The following is a 25222-nucleotide window of genomic DNA, read 5'->3' on the forward strand; positions in this document are numbered from 1 at the left end:
CCACATCTCCACACCACAAATCTAAAGCACGTCTCAGCTACTCATCCCCCACTAAACACTTAGCAGAGAAATGAGCCCAGCGTTGCAATCAGTAGAGCAGATAAAAGTGCACCAGTCTACACTGGGACAGTGACTTTTTAAACAAATTTGCACATCTATGCAGCCAAAGTCATTTGAAATGCATAAGATGGGGCTGCAGGGTGCCCGTGTCCAATCAGCAGTACCCCACCTGCTTCACGAATCATTACACCAGTGAGGTGGTTTTTGTGCTGTTGCTGTAGCTTTGTTAAATTTACTCACTGAAAAATAATCTGGGTTTTTGAAAGGTTAGCTGTTGTAGTTGTCTCTGAAATGCTTTGCACAGCCAATACACCCAGAGAACTGCCTGAACCCTGAAATAATTGGCAGAAAATTAATTTTTTTCTGACAATTAAAAAGAAAAGAATTTGTGTGTATGTGTTTTAATTTGCATCTATAATTCGTAATTTAGAGCAAAATACTTAACAAAGATGAATAACAGGGGCAGAATATTATTATTTAGTCGATAGATCCCTGATGGCTTTAGACAGTGTTGCTGTCATAACACAGGTGTTTATTCAGAATAATACTGTTTATTTAATTTTTATTTTTATTCCAGTGTGCATTTGCAATGCCACATTTTCAATGCAGTTTAACAAACAGGACAATTACTAATTAACCCCCAAACGACCCAAACTATCTATTTTAGAGACTAAAGACGAGTGGGGACATGTATAACATCAGCATATGTTATGCAGGAACATTTTTAATGTTTGAATTTATCAGACCTGGTTTTTAATAATTTTATGCAAAAGTAGACATACCAGCTCATATCTGCAGTTTGAGCCATTTTCATCATCACTTTGGGCTTTAAGTATGTCTGCCTGAGGCTTCTGCAGCAATCATTCTTCTAGGTCTATTAGTCAAAGTTCACTGTAAAACATTAGTGTAGTTCTGAAAAGTGTAAAACTGCAATAAATTAAAGTCTATTAAATTTAAAACCATACATATATTTCTGGGGTGATAAATCACCCCATACAGCTTTCTATTATCCTTTCCACATCAGTGGGTCAGTTCCTATAAAAACTTTTAAAAGGTGTAGGAGAAGCATCTCTTCCTTTGTGTGATGGGAATCTCCTGTTTCACCACAAAGAGCTGCTCTTTTGGATTGAGGTTCGGTGACTGTGGACCCCATTTGAGTAATGTTCAAGAAAATCAAACAAACACGCAATAGTTTGAGATGTTTTGATCTTTGTGAGATGAGCTGTTTTCCTGCTAGAAGCAGCCATCTGAAGATGGATAAACTGTGGTCATATAAGTTTGGATGTGGTCAGCAACAATACTCCATGTTGTATCCCCTACACCATTACATTGCCACCACTGGGATGAACTGTTAATACGAGGCAGGATGGATCCATCCTTTCATGCTCTTTATATCAAATATTGACTCAACCATCTGAAGCTTCCAGCAGAAATTTAGATTCCTCAGACCAGAAAAGTTTTACCAATCTTATGTCTTATGAAGTGTAGCCTCAGTTTCCTGGTCTTAGCTGATAGAAGCGACACCCAGTGTGGTCTTCTGCTGTAGCTTATCTCCTTCAAGGTTTAATGTACTCTCTTTTTTTGTGTGGTTGGCTGACTGGTTAAGAAGCAATTGAAGAGGTATACCTACTCAAAGCCACACTAATGGCAATGCCTTTAATACGTTGACCCAGTCGTGAATGTCTTAAAAACTGTTGGATGGATTGCTTTAAATTTAGTTTGGATGTTTATGATACCCAGAGGAAATCTATGAAGTAGATAATCCGCGTGATATTTCCCCTTTGTGACATTTGTGGTTTTTATTTTGCCAAAAGTTAAGACTTCCATTAAATTTCCTGCCCACACTTCAGTTTGTAATTTGTAGTTTACAAAATGCCAATAAGCTGCAAATAATAATTTTCAGCTTATCGCAAAAAACAAAATGTTAGAAATAAAAGAAAAAGTTTAGCGAAAAAGGGAAACCAGTCAAAACTGAAAGATAAATCACAAAAATGAGGTCAGATTGAGTGGGAGTAAGAAATAACAGACATAGCTGTTGGACTAATTTTGCTGTGGCTTGTTAAAAGGAAATAAATATAGAAATGGCCAAATGAGCTCTTTGTGCTCGGCTCTGCTCGTGACCAGGCATCAAAGTGGAAAACTTTAGCCAGAACATTTTTTATGGGGACAAGTAAAGCTTTGTTTTTAAAGAGTCTCATCTGAAGTCTTCCTCAAGGGTATCCTGCATATGACCTCTTCATGTCACGCCAAACATCGCTGCCTGAAAATGGCATGACACTGACTATCACTTGTCACCTGCTATCACTGATGGCTGCCTTCAACCCGACTAAAATCTAAGGATAAAACGATGACCTATGTAAAACGCATTTTTATGAAGCGGCACACTAAAGCTTGTTGGTTGGCTATTTTAAGAGAAATTGCTGCAGCTGTGGTGATTCATGCCAGTGTTTTCCCCCGTGACTTTGCATTTTTTGTGTTGTTGCTGATGTTTGAGGCAGCTGGGCTGGGTTGCTGTTGCTGAAGATGTGGAGGTCAGACACAGAATTAGCCACAGGGGCAAAAGAACAGCTGGGCGAATCGGGGATACTGCCTGCAGCTGTAGACGGGCCTTGCACCCCTCTATCTTACCACTGAGTCCACTTAGCATGTGAATGCACATGTGTTCATGCCAAATTTAATGCATGAATATTTGACTTCCTTTGTACATGGTTAGGCACAGGTTTAGTGCAATTTGCATATTCTGAGTCTTGTCACTTGCCAGTGACATCAGTCTGCCATTGGGAGAGAGATGACAGCTGTTAGAGTAAACCTCTGCTACATATCAGATAATCTTTAAATCTCCCGATTTAGATAAGGGCAGAAAAGGGGAGCAATTGTGTGGAATGAAAGTCATCTATTTGTGCGCATCGATTAAACATTGTTCCCACGGGGGTCTTTCAATCGGCAGATTTAATTAATAAGTTTCACAGGACTAACAGGCAGCAGGGGCCTGCAGCTGGGTGAGCGTGAGTCGGTTAGAGTGGTGGGGAACAGCAGAATGAAAGAAGGGAGCAGTGGTGGGGGAGAAAGGGAGAGTTGGTATGAGGAACGGACGAGGCCTCGGGCAACAGGAAGGAGAGGAAGCCGACTTTATGGAGATGAACAAGTAAAAGTCAGCTGTGCACTTTGAGGAAGAATCTGCTTGATGAGAAGATTCAACTCTATTAGTAAAATAGAGTTGCTGTACAACTAATTTCTGACAGCAGATTTGAGTCCAAATTTAAACAAACATGTGCATCACATTTAGTTGCTTTTTTTTTAGAAATTACCAAGAAGCCGTTGAAAAATATATTTTGAGCATCACTGACCTGCTTGTACCACAGTTTTGCTTAACCTTGTTAAAAATTAGGCTGTGATTAAAAAAAGAAGCTAAATTAATGGGATAAAGACTGAAAACAGCTAAACTGGCCTGCAGAATTTACCCTATAACAGCGTGTTCTGTTCATAATTTAATTTGAACTTAAAACGTCACTTGTTGATTTTATTTCCTTTGCCAGCTAAATGCTTAATTCCAGTTTTCAGTGCTGAATAGCTTCTCTCTAGTTTCATGACTACACTTAAAACTTTCCTTTTTGATAAAGCCTGTAGCTAGGGCTGGATTAAATGACTCTTTACCATCCTTTTGTTAATCTGCTGTAGACTCAGGCTACTGGGGCATTTCCCATGATGCACTGAGCACTTCTTCTCCAGTACCCTCTTTTCACTATTGCCACTGCTGCATCAGTTAACTTTTGTCTACTCCCACTGGTGGTTTGTTTTGTCCTTTTCCTTCATCTTGCTTTTTATCCTCTTTCCACTGCTCCACTTGTTGTGGGAAATGGCTGCCAGTCATTGAACCTAGTTCTGGTAGAGGTTTCTACTTATTGGGGTTTTGCAGTCACATGACTATTAAACATGTGACATTAACTTGTTTGGACAATCATTGTGACAGCGTAGGATCAAGTGATTAAGACAACTAGCGACTAGTCTGTGCCCATCTGGCAACCACCTGCCATGAGGAGAGTATTACCTTACCAGTTGTGAGTAGTTACTGGGGGTTGATGGCAGTGTTTGCTAAACTCCAGTGACACAGACCTATAGATTGATCAATAACCCCCTGCACCTTCTTTGTAACCGACTTCACCCAGTGAAAACCAACAAACTCAAGGAACCAGGTGGGAATTCTCCATAAGTGGTGGTTATATCATGTCCAGTATAGCAGATAAGTCTCAAGCACTATGCACATGATGTCACGTGAGAGACCTCAGTAAGAAGAAAGTTTTTTCCTCACCACTGTTGCCACCTTCTGATATTGGAGTGTCTTAACACAAAACATCGAGTCACTGTTGAATCGCTATATATATAAAACTGAACTGAATTGAGGTAGATAACTCACCCTGATGTTGTTCTGTTGGTTTATTCCTGATTAAAACAACATAAACTGCAGGAAAGGCACACAGCTGCAAAGTGGTCAAAGCAGCCTCACAATAACAACCACCTGTACGTCATCGCTGAACAATCAGCACCCAAGAGCCTGACAGATGCGAACAAAGCACACATGTGACTGTGAAGCAGAATGAGCTGGAGATGAAATGATTCAGAAATGGTGACAAAAGAGAAGGAGGATGGGAGCGTGTGTGGCCTGTTTTTAGCATGGCTTTGAGGCTCAGTAGCTTGGTGATATAGGGATAAGGAGCATGAGAAAACTGAAGAGAAGCAGGGAGATGCGGTGTATACTTACTCAGTAAGCTTATCTCTGCTGGTAAGAGTGTGATTTAAAAAACTAGAAGTAACACTGAGCATGAGAAAGGTTTAATTAGAGAATCAAGGTGTTAGATTTCTACTTTAACTTCTATGGGAATAAAATAGAATCTTCAACCCTGTATGTGACCATACTTCTGCACATGCAACCACGCATAAGCAGCTTAACACACGAGTACACGTTTCCCTGGAAAAGCCACTTCCCATCACTCCTGCCAAGGTGGCAGGGAGGGCTCACTCTAATTGCTGAACAGATTGACAGAATAAGGGGATTCCAGGTGTGCAGGGCCCAGAGAGAGAAGGGTGTGACTGTGCACAGAATGCATTATCATGCATGTCAACTCCCAGTTCATTATAGGAATGTGCCTCTATTTAAGGAGCACACCTAATCTGCTGCTAATTACAAATTGCAAGATAGAGAAAATCCTTCCATCTGGGTAAAATAACCATATCATGGACATAATTTCCTCCAAATCTCCTGGGAAATACAGGAGGCTCTGTATTGATGGATATTCCCTCTGCTGAGCTCTCACCTGGGAAAATGTGAGAGCAAATCGTCCCCAAGATGAATGCTGATAGGTTTCGAGGGGTTGCTCTGCCTCTGTCTTTATCTTCCACCACTTCCCTTCTGATCATTAACTCCAAAAGTAGCTCCCCAGTCGAGACCTGGCCTGGAAATAATCACACGACCACCTTGTGGTGGTAATTCTCAGGGCCTTTAATCTCCTCGACAGAAGAGGTTCTGAAAAGACGATGCACTGACCCTGAAGAGCGAGAGTACATCTGATATTATGCAAACTTTTTTTAATGGATACATGTGCGCTAATGTGTGTGTACTCAGTTTGTGAGCAAGTGTATGTGCCATGAACTGTGCGTGAAGGTTTCTCAGGACTTATCAGGTGATCCTCTCTGGCCGGATTCTTAATTGACTGTTCACATGGCACATAAAGTAACCTATCATCCTCATTTTGTCTGATCTTACAAACATCAGGACACTTTTCCAAAGGGCTTCTCACTTATAGTTTCACGTCCAAGAGCAGGTCCACTCTGTGCATCTTAACTAAAGCATCTTATTGAAGTAATGCACTTTGAAAAGTCCTTTGAAACATCCCTTATTTACCAACACTTTGCACCGTCAACCATCTAGAACTAATTCCATCTAATCGCACTAAGTTACTTCAAATCCTTAGTGTCACTTATGAATGTTAATCGTGAAATGCACAAAGAACACAGCCCTCCTGAGGCCTCCATTTCTCCTCGTGTACGTCTTCTTCGTTATCACAGGAGTGAGATAAATTAAGCCTGTAACATGAAGGAGACGCGAGGCATGTGGGGCAAGGTGCAGTGTTCACAGGCCTGTTTGCAAAAGACTGAAGACACCAGGAGTATACAGGTTTGGATGTTATCCCATGTTCCCTGAATAATTCAGTAAATTCAATTCAGTTTTATTTATATAGCGCCAAATAACAACTGCCTAATATTGTAAGGTAAAGACCCTACAATAGTACAGAGAAATCAACAATCAAACAACACTGTATGAGCAAGCACTTGGAGACAGTGGGAAAAAAACTCCCGTTTAACAGGAAGAAACCTCCAGCAGAACCAGGCTCAGGGAGGGGCGGCCATCTGCCACAACCAGGTGAAGGTGAGGAGAGGAAGACAGGACAAAAGACACACTATGGAAGAGTTTCAGTGAGCGATAATAACTAATGATTAAATGCAGTCTGGTGTATAAACACATATTGAGTGAAAACAGGTGTGTGAAGAAGAAACACTCATTGCATCATGGGAAGCGCCAGGCAGCCTAGACCTATTGCAGTACAACTAAGGGAAGGTTCAGGGTCACCTGATCCAGATCTAACTATTAGTTTTATCACAAAGAAAAGTGTTAAGTTTTAAGCTTAATCTTAAAAGTAGAGAGGGTATCTGTCTCCCAAATCCAATCTGGGAGCTGATTCAAAGATCTGGAAGCTGAAGGCTCTGCTTCCCATTCTACTTTTAAATATCCTCAGAAGCACAAGTTAACCAGACGTCTGAGAGTGAGATGCTGTGTCAGGGTGATGCGGTACTATGAGGTCTTTAAGATAATTATTGAAGACTTTGGACGTGAACAGAAACATTTTAAATGGGATTCTGGATTAAATAGGGAGCTAATGAAGAGAAGCGAATGTGGAAGAAATAACAATGAAGACGAAAAAAACACTCCCGCCTTCTGGTTTTCAAACTCAGGGGATCAAATGAAGTGATGCTTATGAAGCTGAATGACTCTAAAACAAAACATATATTCAAACGAAATTAAAATTATAATTCAAGGGCGCATTAGTTAGGATTGTTGGATGAGAAGGCCCTGGTTTTAAACCGCTGGTCAGTGTGGAGTCTGCCCGTGCTTGTGTGGGTTCTCCAGGTACTCCGGCTTTCTCCCACAGTCCAAACAATTGTTAATTGGCAATTCTAGCAGTTCTAAATTGGATGTAGGCGTGAGTGGCTGTCTGTCTCTCTGTGTTAACTCTGTGATAGACTGACCACCTGTTTAGGGTGCACCCCACATTTTGCTCTGTGACAGCTGGGTTAGGCTTCCACTTGACCCCACAGTGACCAGATTTGGTGGCTCTGTTTATGCTGTAAAGGGCATTAACTCATTCACTGCCATTGACGTCTATAGACGTCAATTGAAAAACTTACGTTGACTGCCATTGACGTCTATAGACGTCAATTACGTTTTTCAATGGGAGGGGCCAGAATACAACCTCGGGCAGCTTGTCAGTGAATTTTATTTTTTCATATATTTGTAAATAAATTGTTTTGATAAAACATAACCTTTCTCAGTGTTATTTCTGTTTTATAGAAGTGAAAAACTATTTTATATGTTAGAGGTGTCACAAAGCAAGAAATATTAGTGTCAAAGGCACTTTTCTGCTTGAAATGTATTTTTCACAAAAAGCTCGTTTTCTCCCTTTTTTTGGTCAAAACAGGCATTTTTGGTGGAACCCACCTCTCTTCTACAGCTGATTACTAAAGAATGGAAAATGGTAGAAACAAGCTTTTTTTTTGGATGCAAGAAGAGAGTCTGTTCTTCATTTTGGTAGGTTCAGCGTTTATATGATCATAACACACAGTTTTCTGTGGCTCTTCAAAAATGAGTAAAAATGCTCAAAAACCCTGGCAATGGGGAGTTACCTGATTTGAAAATGGCTGGCAGTGAATGAGTTAATTGGGTCTTTTTTCTCCAGTGATCACCTTTGGGATTAAAATATCTGTTCTAATCCGAATGTCTTTTCCAGGCTGACAGTGCTGCCTTCCATAGGGAATGCTGAGTCACTGAATAATTTAATGAGTATTACAATTATATGAACCTTTATATAAATTATATTTGTATTGATATCAAAATTAGTATTATTTGCAGACGACACAAATATTTTTTGTTCTGGGGGGAATCTAAAAGAGCTGCTGGATACAATTACATCAGAAATGTGCAAAATTAAAAAATAGTTTGACAGGAATAAACTATCGCTTAATCTAAGTAAACTAAAATAGTCTTATTTGGGAATTCCCAAAAGTGCAGATTCATATAGATGGTGTGGAAATTGTGCTTTTTTGTTTGTTTGTCTCTTTTTTACTTCTCTCTTGTTGTACTTTTTTAAGATGTTCAAAATAGAGATTTGATTCAATTCAATTCAATTAGACTCAACTATTACATGGTATGGCTTTTGCAGTCTTCAGATCAAAATGTAGGAGATTTTGAACCAACTTGTCAGACAGACATTAAAATGACAAATGATGAAATACCTTTTGGAATTTTTTCACAGCAGACCAAGCATCTTACTAAAACATTGTATTTTGATGTTGCCTTAGTTTCCCCCTTGTCCATATATCCAAATTGCAACTATTGAGAACAATTAACGAAAACCAAAGAATTGCAGCTGAAAGCACAGAAATAACTTTTTGTAAGCTAGCAAAACCTCTATTAACTCTTTGTGACATCTACAGGAAGCGCTGCCTGAGGAAAGCGGGGAGGATCATCAAGGACTCCAGTCACCCCAGCCATAAACTGTTCAGACTACTTCCATCAGGAAGGAGGTTCTGCAGCATCCGGTCCCGTACCAGCAGTCTGAGAGACAGCTTCTTCCACCAGGCCATCAGACTGCTGAACACTTCATAGACACCTCAGCTTCACTACTGGAACTTTAACATTATGCACTCCATACTGTACAGTAATGCCACTGTTTTGCACATGTCTCAACTTTGTATATTTTTATATATTTTATTTATTGTTTACTCTATTTAATTTGTAAAATATGTGTACACACACACACACACACACACACACACACACACACACGTAGAAAAAATATTTAGTATACACATCCAGAAATGCATATACTATTATATATTGTACATATATTTATTTTTTCAGATGTAGCCATTCTTGTATTTTGCTTGTTTACATTATTGTATTTTGCACAACTCTGTTGCTTGTGAAGCTCGCACACAAGAATTTCACTCACATGTGCTGTACCAATGTACCTGCACATGTGATGTGACAATAAAAGTGATTTGATTTGATTTTGGTTTGATTTGTGATGCTAGCAGGACACTATATGAAAAAGCATCGTGATTAGGTTTAATACAGTCCAAACTTCCCCCCAGTATGTGTTTTTACAAAACTTGATGCTTAGCGCTAATCTTTGAGCCACCTCTCATTTGTTTATACTGTCAGCCAGACTTGTTGTAATGTTTCAAAAGTGGTCTTGAGCGATAGTTTTCCAGGCTTTTTGAAGGTCTTTCAGATTTTTCTGTTGGACACTGGCTACTTTTTTTTTTGTTGCTTGTTTTCAATCCCGACCTTTACCTAAAGGAATGTTTTTTTGTTTATTTGTTTAGCCACTTAACAAGGACAAAAAGTCAGTGGTGTGTCTCCACATAACAATAGGCGCTTTATTACAAGCAGCCTGTCACAAAAATTATTAATTGGTTCCCATTTCTTTACTTGAATCTACAAAAATGCCAAAGATAACACAGTTTCACAGACATATAATGGTATTTTTGGATAAAAAAGATGATTTCCAAAAATATATTAGCTGAAAACTTGGCATATCTTGACATGATGTGTAGTGTGTCCTTATTTTGATTTGAGGAAAGTGAACAAATGGAGAACAAAAGAAAAAGGACAAGGACAACTGAGAACAAAAAAACACTGTCAGTACAGTAAAAGCATACCTGGATCGAAAAACACACAATGGAGCACTATCAGTCAAGGACTGGCATCCCCGGAGCCTGAACCTCAACATTATTGAAGCCGTGTGGAATCATCTTTACAGAGAACAGAACAAAAGACAGCCAGCATGCAAAGAAGAGCTTTGAATGTCCTTCAAGAAGCCTGGAGAAGCTTTTCTGAAGATTACTTCAGGAAATTACAAGAAAGAAAGCTGCCTTAGAGAGTTCACACTGTGTTGAAGAATAAAAGTGGTCATACCAAATAGTGACTCAAGCTGCTTTTGTCTCGTATGTTGCCGTGTATGAATAAATCCCTGCACCTGATTTCCCAGCAAATGAACTTTTAGTGAGCATAAATTATGTCAAACACCTCCTTTACCCTTGTAGAAAGTGCCCAGACTGCAGTTGAGCCCTTGTAATGTGCCCTTTTTTCAGGTGTAAGTGTGTCACTAAAGGGATTGTGAAATGGTATGGCCTAATCAAAAGGAGCTGAAAAACCACTGCGTTATTACATCTTGACCAGTCAAACAGAGAAACAGAACTCATTTCCTCATCACACACGACTCCTTAACCTCAAAATGGTGTCAAATTAACAGTAAAGGCAGCATTCAACTGACATGGAGAGACAGTGAGGGGAGGATAATTATCATGCCGCTTTGACACACTGGTGTGAGGAAAAAAACCTCAGAGGCTGTGGTGAAAGAAGACAGGGACAGACCCAAGACGTGTAGCCACTGTAATCAGCATCTTTATCCATCATCATTAGCCACTGTTAAATGCGGCAACTGCCGATCACATCCATTTACACGCCCACAGAAATGCACAAAGCCTCTCAAATCCATTAGGAGAGGAGGAAGGAGCAGGAAGAGTCTTTCTGTTAGTAAAGCAACCGAAGGCATCAACTTATTTATGTCCTTTCACCTCCTCAGTGGCAATGCAGCAGGCAGTATTGAGAGTCAGATTTGGAGTTTTGACAGGATTAACAGGAGTCCAACCACGTCAGAGTAATTAGAAACTGAGCAGCCATCAATCAAGCAAGCATCCTCTTCCCTCTGAGACTTACTGATAAACATGCCAAAAGCTGCACAGCATTCATCTTTTCATGAGCAGCGCAGCTCAACTCTTCCTCCGTCTTTTACTTATGGATGGCTCCTTCATCTGTGGCCCTCCCAACTCACTTATGTTCTGTCGTGTGCATCACATAAATGCATGCAGACAGAAAGAAATCGAGCACTGGTTAGTGCTTTCAAAGACATTCAAAACTCCCCAAAACCCCTGTATGTGTCCACCCAGGCATAATTATGCATGCAGCTGTGAAGCATACATACAGGGATCATGTTTGCGCATGCAGCATGAAGTGGAGAGTGAACCCAGTAACAGTTAGTTTGCATAACAGGTCTAGGGTGGAACTGCTGTTTTTCCACACTTGCAGCAGGACTCTGAGGAGACGTGCATATTTGCTGGCTGTTCATTCAGTCGGGACATTTAGTTAAAATTTTTGCATAATTACAAAAAAGAAAAAAAACTTTTTGCAAGTGTTTTTGCTCCACAAGACTGTCTCTATATTACTTTTCTGTTTTGTCAATTAGCACTGCCTGCTTTTTCCTTTCCTTCTTGCCAAAAATGTAAATGCAGTTTAAGATATTACCCAAATCTACCGTGAAATCTCTCATCTTTGATGAGATTGATTCCACTATGGCTTTGCTCCATTTCCTCCACCTCTCTTTGCCCTCTGCAGTGCCAGTTTTTTGGGGTTAATCTTAAAGGAAAACTACAAAGAAAGCTGACAGAGAAGTCTTTACATTAGATGGTGTGGAGCTTCACCAGGCTGGTTCAGTGCTCACCGTGAAGTATACGAATTAAGTAAAGGCTCCACGAGGCAGCTCACACGATCCAGAACGAAAGCAGCAGCGAGGACTTTGAACGCTGTCAGCACTTCAAGTAGCCATCTCTCTCTCTCTCTCTCTCTCTCTCTCTTTCTCTCTCTCACTTTTATTTCATTTAAATAAATAAAACAATCACTAACTATTGATAAATAAAACCACACAGAGCAATTGAGCCAAAGCACAGCAACATTTGCAGTATTACAGATGTGGCTGCATGAAGTTACTACTAATGCAAACATTTCCATCTTTGGAGCTTCACTTTACATCGAGTTTTATTCACAGGAGTTCACAGGAAATGCATCGTGTTTGTCAGTAAGCCTAGCACTTAGAATCCATATTTACAGACTTTACTCTGCACTTTTTGACAGATGATCAGTCTGAAATAATGCTGAGAGTGCTTTGGAGTCAGGAGACCTCCGAATGCTTAGTCAACTACTCTCACTGGGTCCTACTATTCCACACTGATGCCATTCACATAAAATCACATTACAGAGTGATGGGAGCAGCAACTGCCTGACTGTTAAAACAATAGTTTATGTTGTTGATGGTAATATTACTATTAGCCAAATCTTTATGAGTGTCACTTTAGAAGCTGGGTTTGTTTTTATAAAAGCTAGTTCAGCATGTGCAGGCGGCCACATGATTCGATAATCTAGGTCTTTCCCCACTAATCTGGTAAGCATTTTCAGTGCTTTCTTTATTAATTTCTTCAAAATAATAAATATCTTATTAGATTATGTTTGCTGTTAGCGTTACTCATGTTGGTTGGCTTGTGATATTTTTAGCTAACTTCTTAGCTAATGCTAACTGAATGATCACCATGCTTCATAATCGTCTTCACTAACCAATGGGTGACATCATCCTGGTTATTTCCATCTTTTATTCTCTGTATGGTATATAAAATAAAAAATATTTTACTGGTCTATTTTTTAAATAATTTAATATCAAGTTGTTTCCTGGGACTAAAAAAGCAATTTTTTCCTAATTATTGAGAACATTTGTAACAAATTACAAATTTTCTTTTAATGTTTAGAATTTGGCGGGTTTTTTGGCAGAAATATTCTAATTAGAGCATCTGGATCCTCCACATAATTGTAGATACTCAGTGAGCTCTTCATGAGCTTACTTTGACCTCAGGGAAAAAAAAGTCAGCTCACACCGACATCTTTCAAAGTAAAATCAGATTACCATGAAATTGGATGAGCACGTACAATACCCCAAAGTGGTAGACTCTTGTTTTCTGTGACCCTGTAACCTTTCCTCTGGCTGCATTTTAAGGGACAACATCAATATTTTTAGCATCACTACAGATAAAGATAAAAACCCATTAGCTTAATATATTTCATCCCTCCAGGAGTTTCACATTGTTACATGTAATGAACGTTAAGCCTCTAGAGTAGCGTCAGGCCTTTGGGGCTTTAGGTTTATTTGCAGAAGTCTGTTTTTTGTTAATTGTCACTGAATTACAAGGAATAATCTGGAGGTACATGCACGCAGCTGGGCAGCCTTTACAGCATAACCTTTAATTAAATTCAAATTCAATTAAAGAACAGAAGAGCAAATCCCTCATCTGATCACAGAGGAATCACAGCCTGTTTTAAATCCTGACAACAGCTCAACAAATGTCTCAGCACCAAATTATGTACTTTTTTAACAGAAGGAAGGAATGCCATGAGCTATTGATGTTTGCATTATGATGATTACAAACTGTATGTTCCGCTCATGTCCCAGCGTACATCTATAAATAAAAACATGCACACACACTCACGCGCCCGTTTACACACCTTGTGCGTCATCATCATAACCGGTTTCAGCGGAACGACTCGATGGCACAAAGCGTCAGGGGAGCAGGTGTTTATGCCTGTCAGAGGAGTAGAGAGAGCCTGAGATGTGGGCTGAGAAACACCGACCCCCTTCTCCTTCCTGCAGCTTTCCATCCATCTTCTTTTTCTCCCCTCTATTCCTCCTCCTACAGTCATCTTTGATCCCTGTTCTCTCACTTCATTTCTTTCATTTTTGGCTTCACTCATTCCCACTCAGCCCCCCCTTCATCATCCCTTATCTCTGTTTTGCTCCTCAGACTCATCCTCTCTCTGTTTCTTAAATCTTCAAAGTATCATGGTCACTCAGCTTGGCTCCTCCACGGTCCTCTGCAGAACTCTTTTATGCACCAAACTCTAATGGCATCTTTCATGACAAGTAACATTTAGATGTATGCACGCATACATGAGCCTCAAAAATGTTTCATCTATTTTTTTTTAATTTTATTGACAACATAATGCAGTAAATATTCAGTTGCGCAGCCAATCAGAGCAGCCAAGCAGGCAGCTCTGATGAAGTCATAGGGAGGGTTGCGGATAAATAGACAGTCGCTTTAAAAAACAAACAAACAAACAAAAAAACTGAATGTCTCCACTCTGCATCACATTAAAACATCACACATTTCTAATGAATGGATGAATCCACACTGAGCACAATGTCTCCAGACCAGGACAATCTTCAGGGACCGGCGTGATGACAGAGAGCTGAGAGGAGTTAGTCCACACAGTGCGGTGGCATTTGCCCCCAGACAACTGAGGCCTGCATCTTTGCGATCAATTTTTCAGCTTTAAGGATCCTTTTTTTTTTTTTTTTTTACCCCAGAGCCTTCACAGCTACATCGAATTGAAAGAGCGTGAGCGGAGCACACGAGTACCATCAATTAGTCAACACATTACGTTAGCAGCAGGCTTCTGAACGAAGCGGCCTGCAGCTCTACAGTCAGTTTTTCAGTCTCTCACACTTCCATCAATCTGAAAGTACTGAATGGATGAAGCGTGCCAATGAGCAGTACACATAATGCACAACCCACATCCACAAGAAAGCCCAAAGCTTGTGCTATAAATAAGACTGTATGCATGTTTAAGTGTCATTTGAGGAGTCATACTGTTCAAATACAATCCCAGCCATGTTGAGAAATGAAAGCTTTAGCCCTCGTCGGAGTCCGAAAAGTAAACTTCCATCTGTATTTGCATTTATTGTACCCTGCAGTGTTTGTCCATTTCTGTGCTTCACCTTGGTGCCGCTGTGTAACTTATGCAGCACACAAAGCATGCACCTCTCTGGCCACTGTTTACTAAATGCTCCGCGCCGGACTTGTAGCGCGGCTGCGCAGCCTCATTTCCATTTAAATTTCCTGACGTGGCTCCTTCCTCAGCAGCTGAGGATCTTGATGAAGGCCCGTCTGAACTCGATGTTGAAGGTGGTGTAGATAACAGGGTTGAGGGCGCTGTTGACATACCCGAGCCAGGTGAAAGCACTGTAAAGTTCAGGAGGCACGTAGCATGTCCTGCAGTGAGTGTTCAGAATGTGAGTCACAAAGAAAGGCAGCCAGCAGATGAGAAACACCCCTGGAGCGGGCAGACAGCAGAGAGGTATGGAGAAAGGACAAAACGGAATTGAAGGTGTACGCCGGACAGAGTGGTGGGTATAGTAATAACATTTAAAATAAAAAGGAAGAGAAAAGGAGAGAAAGAAAACAGAATTCGTGTTAATCATGGTCACAGCACATGCTGGCTAAAACCTCCCTCAAACAGTTGTTGTGCCTGAAAATGAACAAATAAATGAATGAAATGAATGAAATGAATGAAATGAAATGTTATCTACCAAAGCCTTCTTAACAACCCTATAATAACTACACTGGGTTGAAACCTGCATCTGCAGGAACAGTAATGGTTTGTTCACAACAAACACAAAGCGAGGTTACGCTTTGTGACGCAGATTTACGATAACAATTTAAATTTATTTCCCTCTTTGCACAGATGGGTGGGCACGGTGGCGGTTAGCACCACTACCTCGCAGCAACAAGGTCCTTGCTTTAACGCCCTCATCACCCGGGGCCTTTCTATGTGGAGTTTGCATATTCTCCATGTGCCTCGGTTGGTTTCCTCCAGGTACTCCAGCTTCCTCCCAAAGTCCAAAGATATGCATGTTGGCCATAGATATGAGCTACATAAATGTGGCGTGCAGCCTAAAGTGCTTTGATTTGTCATTAAATGAAAAAGTGGAATATAAAACCCAGTCCATTTGCACTTTCTATGCAGTTAAGCTGCATTAAAGTGTCCCTTCATGTTTGGTGTGAACACAAAGTAGTGTTTCTCTGACAGTTTTGAAAAAAAAAGAAGAATAAAATAAAATAAAGAACGGATTAAGCCCTACTTTTGTCTGCTCTAACGTAAGCTTCAAATGTTACAGTGTCTAACTACATAGTTTACCACCTGCAGATAAATACAGACATGGATAAATCTTCCACTATTGCCCTTTTGCTAGTGAGCAGACCTATGAGGACACTTTTAATGGGCCAATTAGACCAGTTTTAACCTGTGGTTTGTGCGGTAGTCATATTGAAGTCTTACCCATCAGCGGCCGTCAGGATACATTTTATTGTGTATAAACAAGACTGTAAATGCTGCATTGTAGCTTGAGCAATCATTAAATTCAAGCGCTATAATTGGTGTCTTGACATTGCGGTAAAGTTGTGGTCAGTTTGGATGAAAAAGCAAGGCTGGGATTGTCTTCTGTGCATGCGCCACTGGCTTTCACTGACACCAGTGTAATGTAATCGGGCACCTCTGATTACATTTTGTCAGTGAGATCTATGCTGTGTCAGAGCTAACTGGACCAGGCCTAAATAAGCAACCTGGCTGATAATTGGAGCGTGTGAAAGCTGTGTCAGGAGCTACAGTGTGTGCGTTGTCTGGGCCGACACAGTGAACCCGAGGCCTGACATTTCAGCTTGATTTATTGTAGTATAGATAAGAAAAATATGCAGGAAATGCACACAGTGAGAAAAAAACGTGTTGGTACTGTCGTGGGTATATGTGGCAGAAGAGTTAATCCTACAAATGTGAAAGAAGTCGAAGCAGAATAAGCAACTCGGTCATATATCGCCTCTCTAAAAGCTGCCTGTGTTATAGAGTGTGTTACTGTGACATTTACACTTTCATTTCCTCAGCTTATCTCAGTCTCCACTCACCGAGCACAATGGCCAGCATCTGAGTGGCTTTTTTCTCCCTCGCGTGCATGCTCCTGAATCGGGGATTGCTGATGTGAGACATCGGCCGCAGTGATGTGTGCGTCTGCCCGTTGGACAGATCTTTCACCTCACAGCTCATCCTGACAGGAGGACGTTGGATCTGGCTGTTCTCGTCGGGGTCCCGTTCCCCCCGCTCCTCCTCTACATCCATCTCGGTGCGGCCACACGAGGCATGGCTGATGCTACAGTAGTTCTGCATGTCCACCGGGGGCAGCACTGAGTTCTCCACCGGCCCAGTCTTTGGGCGTTTGCCCCACAGGCATCCTGAGAGCAGGTTAGGCTTGGAAGGACCCGAGGGTTCTTCACTCTGCTGACACGAGACACGACACAGTTATTGACAGCTTGAAATCAATAGAGGCTTAATGCTGGGTTGGTGTGCTGGACGTATCAGGACAACAGTTTCGAGCCTGAAATTAATTTTTCAAGTGCTTCCACACCAATGCTTCCAACAGACAAACTGATGTGATTTTTCAAGGGGTTTACATACTGTCACCGGTCCCTTTTTCAGGGACACCGAAACAGCTGAACTGCTCCTTAATGTAAATATTGAATCAGCCAGTCACATGACTACAACTGCTTTAGAGGATGGAGACATGGCCAAAACAAACCTGCTGAACTTCAAAGTGAGCATCGCGGGTGATTAAAGTTACTTTGTGTAACAGTTCCTGGTGAAACTGGACATTTGTTTCATGGATGTGTTTTCAGCACCTCATTGAGTCTATTCCACTATTAATTAAGGAAGCTTTAAAGGCAAAAAGGAGTCCATGACAATATTAGCAAGGTGTATTTTAGATTATGTGATGTTTTATTGTGTGACTGGCACCAGGGAATTGAGAAAAGACATTTATTAACTCTGTGCTTTTTACAAATTTGGATTTAATTGTGTGATGGAAACTTTGCTAAATAAAACAATAATTAATTTATCTTATTATGGCCACAACGATTCCTAAATTTTGAACAATTTGAACAATTCCACAGCAGAATAGTAACAGTAAATAACCAGACATCCTAATAGTGTGTTCACAGATAGGAGGGCACGCTGCGGTACATTCAAGACCAGTAAAGACGCATGTAGGAGATCAGAGACAAACCAAAATCATATAAAATGGAATAAAAACAAGCGGTCACCTCAGCAGATGGATCTACAGATTTTATGCCAGATGCACTCCCCGACACAACCCTCCCATTTATCTGTACTTGGGACCAGCTGCCAGAGTGCAGTATGACCCTGATGCTGGGTTTGTGTCTTCTCCCAGGATCAAGCTGGGGATATTTTACATGTAAGGCAAATGTGCTAACCACTGCACCACAGAGCCACTAGTATCTGAGCATCAGCTGGCAGACAAAGTTTCCATCTGGTGAACATATTCAACCATTTATTTGCAACAGAGACAGATGAAACAAAACCAGCTAGGCAGGATGAAGGCTCAGTGGTTAGCACTGTAGCCAGACAGCAAGAGGGCCTGGTTTGTCCTGCCATTGAGATATATATTAATACTTCTTATCTCATTCTAGGACACTGTTGTAAAGGAGATTTTTCATCACAAAAGTTTCACTACCTGGTTTAAAAAAGGATTAAAAAAAGACATTTTCCTCTGTAGAGGGTAAAAACCAAAACAGAGGTTAAAGATCCACAATAAACACCCCCAAGCAGCAGATGGCTGCCCCTCCCTGAGCCTGGATAGGCCAGAGATTTCTTCCTGTTTAAAGGCAGTTTTCCTTCCCACTGTCACCAAGTGATTGCTCTAATTTATTGAATGGCTTTCTCTTGTAGGGTCTTTATCTTACAATATACAGTGCTTTGGGGTGACTGCTGTTGGGATTTGGTGCTATATAAATCAAACTGAATTGAAATACAAGTTTAAACGTTTCCGTGTGCCTGCTGAATGCCTAAATATCTATTTGTTTGCTTCACCTGTCTTGACTAAGGTGACTATGTGCCAATTTTGTGTTTTCAGCTTGTGTTGCCACCCCAGAGTATTGAAAACAACATTATTCCGGTTTTAATGTTTAAATTAAGTCATCACACTTCACTGCTCTACCTTCTATTTCCCCTCACCCCTCGTAATATCTATTGAGAAATTGCCTTTAGCTTATCCTCCTTAACCTCATGCGGAAAATATGTGGAGCTGAGAGCTGGGCTGCTCTGCTAAGCCAACAAAGTGGCAAATAAGACTCAGAAAAATGTAAAGTTATGGTCAATACATATCTGAAGGGCTCTTCAGATGGACTAAAAGTGTGCCCGACTCCAAGTTCAATAGTTGACATTCAGCACACGCCAGGAAATCCTGCTACATTTTAGGAGCTGTTTCATTTATCTCTTGTGCCAGCAATTACTTTAACTTTCCAAACCTGTGACAAATTCAATCTCAATTTTCCCTCTCCAGCAATAACACGTTTTTAAGCACTGTACAATTTGCAGTAAGACCACAAACATGAATTTGCATGATATTCTCAGCCCATCGCGCTTTTTTATTTCGTTGCTGATATGAATCCTCTGCCGTTGAATGCTGTGTGAATTTTGCAGGTGCTGAATTTTGCAAGTGCATCTCACGCAGTCTTTGCTGAGCCACGCTTCACAATCACAATTCCTGGCTCCTTCTGTGACCCCCCCAGGCTGCGACCACACAGCCAAATGAGAAAAAAAATCGAATTTATCTGAATACGTCATAGAGACACCGAGATGAAAAGCTAAAATTCATGCAACCACATTACAAAACTCCAACACAGTCAATATAAGTTACCTAAGCATTAAACAGTGATATATAAGTTAAAAAACAAAAGTAGAGCAATAGAAAAAAATAAAATCTGGTTTAACATAACACCCACCACTTTAATCCTTATAGGTGACAAGTCGTGCTTCGCCTTTGGAGTCTCTTCTTGCAGACAGGTCTCCTACGGGGATCAGAGGAAAGTTCAACAGAGAAAATGGTTTCCAGAGAAATGAACAAAACCCCGTCACCTCAACCCCATCAGTCCACAAGTGGAACATATTTGTGCTGTTCACTTCAAACTCATTGATCCATCTCTTTTCATCTCCAGAATGCTTTCATTAAAATTCAACCAATTCTCATTGAGCGTCCCCGACGCGGACTAAAAATCAAAAGAATTAGGATTTACGCCTGTTGTGCCTTCAGTCACTCCCTCCCGAGCCGAACGCTGTGCAGTCCAATTAAAGCTTGCTGCGAAAATAGAGATAGGTGCCTTTGAAACACACAAAAAAGACATACTCCCCCTTCATAGGAAACGTTTATTCTCTTGACTCAGTAAGAGTCCTATTATCTTGTTTAAAAACATCATTCCACCGTAGTTCTCTCAACCTGAAGCCCTGCAGAGCTGGCATCTTACAGCTGGAGGCCTCCACTCCTGGATGAGATTCCAAAATGGGACTGCACTGTTATCTAGTGTAAAAACGGAGGGAACAAAGGGAAACAAAGGGTGCAATGAACACAGCCAGAATACTCAGGAAGCTTCTAGGTGTGGCAAAGCTATTCAAGTCACTGGGTTGACTTGTCTTTTTATAGACCATATTTTAATAATAGGGTGCAGATGTATTAAACGTGACCTAATGTATCCTTGCCTGTGGTTATTGACATCCATCATCTGTATGATAGATGTAACTGGGACACGATTGAAAAACTGACAGCTTGTTGAGAGAAAGAAATTGTCTCATAATAGAGATTAAAGAACAATGTGACCCTTGTGCCGACATTATTATTATGAGGACTAAAATATAACTTAAGCTTGCTTTGTTTGTCAGATCCATCCATCCATCCATCCATCCAATTTTACTTGAATAAAGGTCACATGACCCCATCAGCGCACATTAATCAAAGTAAAACATTTTCACTGAAGTTACTTTAACTTCTTATTAATTCTCAGCTGGTTTTGCTATGCAACAAAACATGGAAATGTCCACATGTGTCAACAATGATGTCTATTTGCAGTCCTGTGAAAAACTAAATAGACCCTCACTGTCTTTATAGAAATTAAGCAGCAGCCAGGTGATGCTAATCAAATGCACTTGATTAAAGTGTTCCTCTATAAAAGCAGGGGTAGTGATAAGCTGATGGTGTGGTGAAAACATGATCTTACAATCTTCCTAGGAGTGGACATCCAACCATATTTCCCATTCAAGCTCAAGACCAACATGTCAGGCTCTATAGGCCTCAGTTAGCTTATTAAACCTTAAAGGTCATCACAGTGCAATTAGAAAATGACTAAACCGGTATGGGTTGTTTGGAAGAATTGCCAGGAAAAAGTCTTCAAAAAGAACACGCGGCAGAGCTTAGCTTTGCAAATTTGCATCTAAACAAACCACAAAACATCTGGAGCGATCTCCTTTGGATAGATGACGCCAAATTGGAGATGTTGGGTCATAATGCAAAGTGCCAAATTTGGTGAAAAAAACCACCATACGCCAACTGTCAAGCACGGTGGTGGCGGGACGATGATTTGTCTTGTTTTGCAGACACAGACCAGGGCACCTTACAATCATTGAGTCATCTATGAGCTCCTCTGTATACCAAAGTATTCTAGAGTCAAATGTGAGGGCATCTGTCTAACAGCTGTGCAGCAGGACAATGATCCCAAGCACAGGAGCAAACCCACAACAGAGTGGCTGAAAAAGAAGAATCAAAGTGTTGTAATTGCAGAGTCAAAATCCAGACCTCAACCTGATTGAAATGCAGTGGTGGGACCTTAAGAGAGCTGTAAAGAAATGAATGTCTGGAAATGAAGTGGAGCAACATCGTAAGGCAGAATGGGCCAAAACTCCTTGACAATGACACAAGAGACTGATAAAAGCATTGTCATGGTCCCTGTGCCTCCCCGGCCAGCCCAGTGTGGCCACAAGTGTTTGTTGTTTTACTCTCTCTGCTTCCCTCGCCTTGCTCTCTCTCTCTCTCCTACCTGTCTGCGTGGGCGGAGCTCTGATTGGGCTCTCGCCCTTGGCCCACGCACCTGCAGCTGATCTCCGGTGATTTGCAGCTCTTCTTAGGTCAGGGGCTCTGAGCTACTCGTTGCTGGAATATTGAGTAACTCTCGTTAGTATTGCCTGGCTTCATTGCGATTCTGTTGTTCCCGTGCTTGCCTTCGACTTACCCTCGTCTGTGTTAATAGGTTTACCTGGATCAGCCCTTTTGTGACCCCTGGACCCCGTGAGTGTGAGTGGGCAGCTTGTGTGGAGATTGTTTGGACAAGGAGCGGAGCAAGTGCGAAGAAGTGTGTTTCCCCAGTGTACATAGCGCACCAGTGTGATTAATAAAGTATTGTTGAACCGTGCTTTCTCAGTCTGCGCCTGAGTCCGTTCCACCTCCGTGACAGTCATAGAGAAAAGCAACACCTCAAGTTATTGCTACTAAAGGTGGTTTCACAAACTACTGAATCATTGAAGTACTTGGATTTTTACAGCACTTCAGGGAGTCCAGTGAAAACCTTTTTTCTGACTGTCAACAAATAATTATGCATTTTTTTTGTTTTTGTTTATTTACTTTTTCATTCAGATTTTTTTAATATATTCAGCATATCATAATATAATATTCAGCATATCAGAAGAAGACACCTTTTCCCGGGCACTTTTACAGTATTTCTGGCAGCGGTTTTCTTGTTGATCACTTTGTCTACATTTTGTACTCTAAAATTAAACAATTATTAGAGTCTAATAGAGTTTTTTCCCCCCCTGTGCACACCGGGAATCTATCTAATTGTAAAAGGGTCCAAAATAAAGGTGAGTTGTAATTCATTATCGGTGCATAAAATTGGTGAATGCAAATAAGTGAGTGAGACAGAATCTGAGAAAGATGAATTTGCTGTGAGGAAAATACACTTACAATAAATCAGGAGCTAAATAACAGTTTTTCAGAAATGGAGCACAGTGAATGTGAAAGGTGGTATAATAGTATAATAACTGGTCTAGCTGCCCAGTTATTATTTTTGACATCTTAGGTTTGATATATGAAAGAAAAATAAAAAGAAAGGATGATGTGTTTATTTTGCCCTCAGCAAAAATAATTCGGGCACCACCGTGGCCCCTTTATACTCTGACGTCTGTCAGAATATCTGTTCTTTAATGTGACATTTATAGAATAATTAAATGATTTTGTGGAAGCAGGAACACGTAGACCAGAGAAGCGGAATCCCTCACAACCCCATCGGCAAATCACACCCTGGTCAGATGATTATTAAATCATTATAACAGCACATCTACAGTTCTAAACATCATGAGCTCATTATAAAAGAGTCATGGCAATCTCAGTGTAAGTAATCAAGTGAATCTTATTGTTATTCATAAATGTTTGGAAGATTTTGTGGCTTTTTATGACAAGGTCAAAAACTTCTTCATGATGACCCCCAAAGCTGCTCCTCTAAATAGATTTTTAGAATCAATAGATAATTATTGTTAAACTAACTATCTCATAAAGCATCTTTTACTATACCGTGCACCACTAAAAAAACTAATAATGGAAACCGACTCACCACAGACGGTGGGGTGGAGCCTGGCTGCACCTTCCCACTGGCCTGTCCAAAAGTGATCCTCTTCCGCCTCATCCTGAGGAAGACGTAGATGCGGATGTAAACCAGCAGAGTGACAATAAACGGCAAATAGAAGGACACCACAGAAGAGTAGATCACAAAGTCAGGGTTGGAGATGGAGCACACCAAAGGGTCGTCTGCAATAAAAGGAAAATATCATTATGGAAAACAGCCTTAAAATTATAGGATAATAAAAGAGACAAACATCATCATTTAAAGCTGGCTCTCTGACCCCAGAGTATGCTGTCAATCTTGAAAATAGCCTTGATCGTTTGTCCTCTTTTCATATAATGCCTATATATCGAACACATGCTATACCCCAACAGAGATCACTGCACGATAGAGACATAACTGATCTGACAAGAACTGAGCAATAAATTCAGGATAAGAGACCACTTCATATAATAAAGGCTGACAAATTCCTCATCCAAAATCATGTCACACAGAGAGTGGGATGAAGGATGGATAGATACAATCTATTTGGTGCCACTCTCCAAACTACCTTCAGCTGCTAGACTCAGAGTACTGATTATTTCTTTTTTGTTTGGGAACAAAACAGATTTGTCTGTTTGAGCTGATCCGTGTCAGTCGATTACTTCAAAAGAAAGACGAAGGATTTCAGACCTAACAGGACCCCCCCCACCCCACCCCGGTCTCCGCCCCTGAGTGGTCAGATTCCTGCAATAAACAGCCGTTGTTTCACTCTGGCTATAGGTAGACTAAACTTAGTGCTTGCACGTCTGTGATTTGCTTTACATTGTGTTTCACTAATGGTCTTAATTGTGTGTGTTCACTCATGCATCTGTGTTGCTGCTGGCTATTGAAATTAAAATAGCTGCTGGTGACATTGTTCATATTTCGTTATTTAGCTTCAAACTATATGTGATTTGGCTTTACAGCACATCTTCAGTGTTGGAAAACACAAATGATTTTTAACAATAAACAAGACGGCATCTGTTTTCCACTTGACGTAACCTCATCCAATCAGACTGCAATGCAAACAATATTTTGAAAGGACAAAAGAAATATTTGCTTTACTTTTCTTGTTAACTAGAAAAATGTGTGACAGAGCAAACAAAGTTGCAAAGTTTTTTCTTTGAAGGACTTCCTACAATAATTAAAAACAACAAAAGAACAAAAATAAAAACCAACCATAAAAGGAGCACGGATCATGAATAAATCAATACAAAAATCTAAAAGGATCAAAAGCAAAGAAGATAGGGATAAATAAACAAGTATTAAATATATAAAACAGCCACTTACCAAAGATACAAAAAAGGCCTCCAATGAAACAGTGTATTAAGAGGAGGTTTAATGGACATAAATGATTCAATCAATCAAGTGCAATCTTTGAAGTAGAGAAGAAAGTGTTGAAATAAGAAAGTGATTTCAGTGACTTTGATTGTGGCGTGGTATTGCAGAAAGTGCTGATCTGCTGTGCTAGTGTACTACCATCTCTAGGGTTTCCTGAGAATGGGCCGAAAAAGAGAAAATATCAGTGAGCTGCAGTTCTCAGGGTGAAAATGCCTTGTTTATCCCAGAGGTCAGAGGAGAATGGCCAGACTGCTTTGAGTTGATAGCAAGGCAACAGTAACTCAAATAATTGCTCATATAACTGCGGCAGATGGCCGCCCCTCCCTGAACCTGCTGTGCTGGAGGTGTCATCCTGTTAAAA

The 25222-nt window shown here is 40.6% G+C and overlaps 1 protein-coding gene across 2 annotated transcripts in view; it reads right to left on the minus strand.

Annotated features, from left to right (window-relative positions):
* Positions 1-13990: 13990 nt before the first annotated feature.
* drd3 (dopamine receptor D3) overlaps positions 13991-25222 on the minus strand; it is a 30930-nt gene continuing 19698 nt past the window's right edge. The window contains exons 5-8 of one of the 2 annotated variants that reach the window (XM_076888164.1): positions 23491-23684; positions 19843-19908; positions 16954-17323; positions 13991-15328 (exon numbers count right to left, since the gene is read on the minus strand). In XM_076888164.1, the coding sequence (XP_076744279.1) occupies positions 15132-15328; positions 16954-17323; positions 19843-19908; positions 23491-23684 (827 nt within the window). In that variant the 3' untranslated portion in view covers positions 13991-15131. The remainder of the gene's footprint in view (positions 15329-16953; positions 17324-19842; positions 19909-23490; positions 23685-25222) is intronic. The other variant, XM_004546719.5, reaches the window with a different exon arrangement.

Source organism: Maylandia zebra, linkage group LG9, assembly GCF_041146795.1.
Source record: "Maylandia zebra isolate NMK-2024a linkage group LG9, Mzebra_GT3a, whole genome shotgun sequence".
Classification (NCBI taxonomy): Eukaryota; Metazoa; Chordata; class Actinopteri; order Cichliformes; family Cichlidae; genus Maylandia; species Maylandia zebra.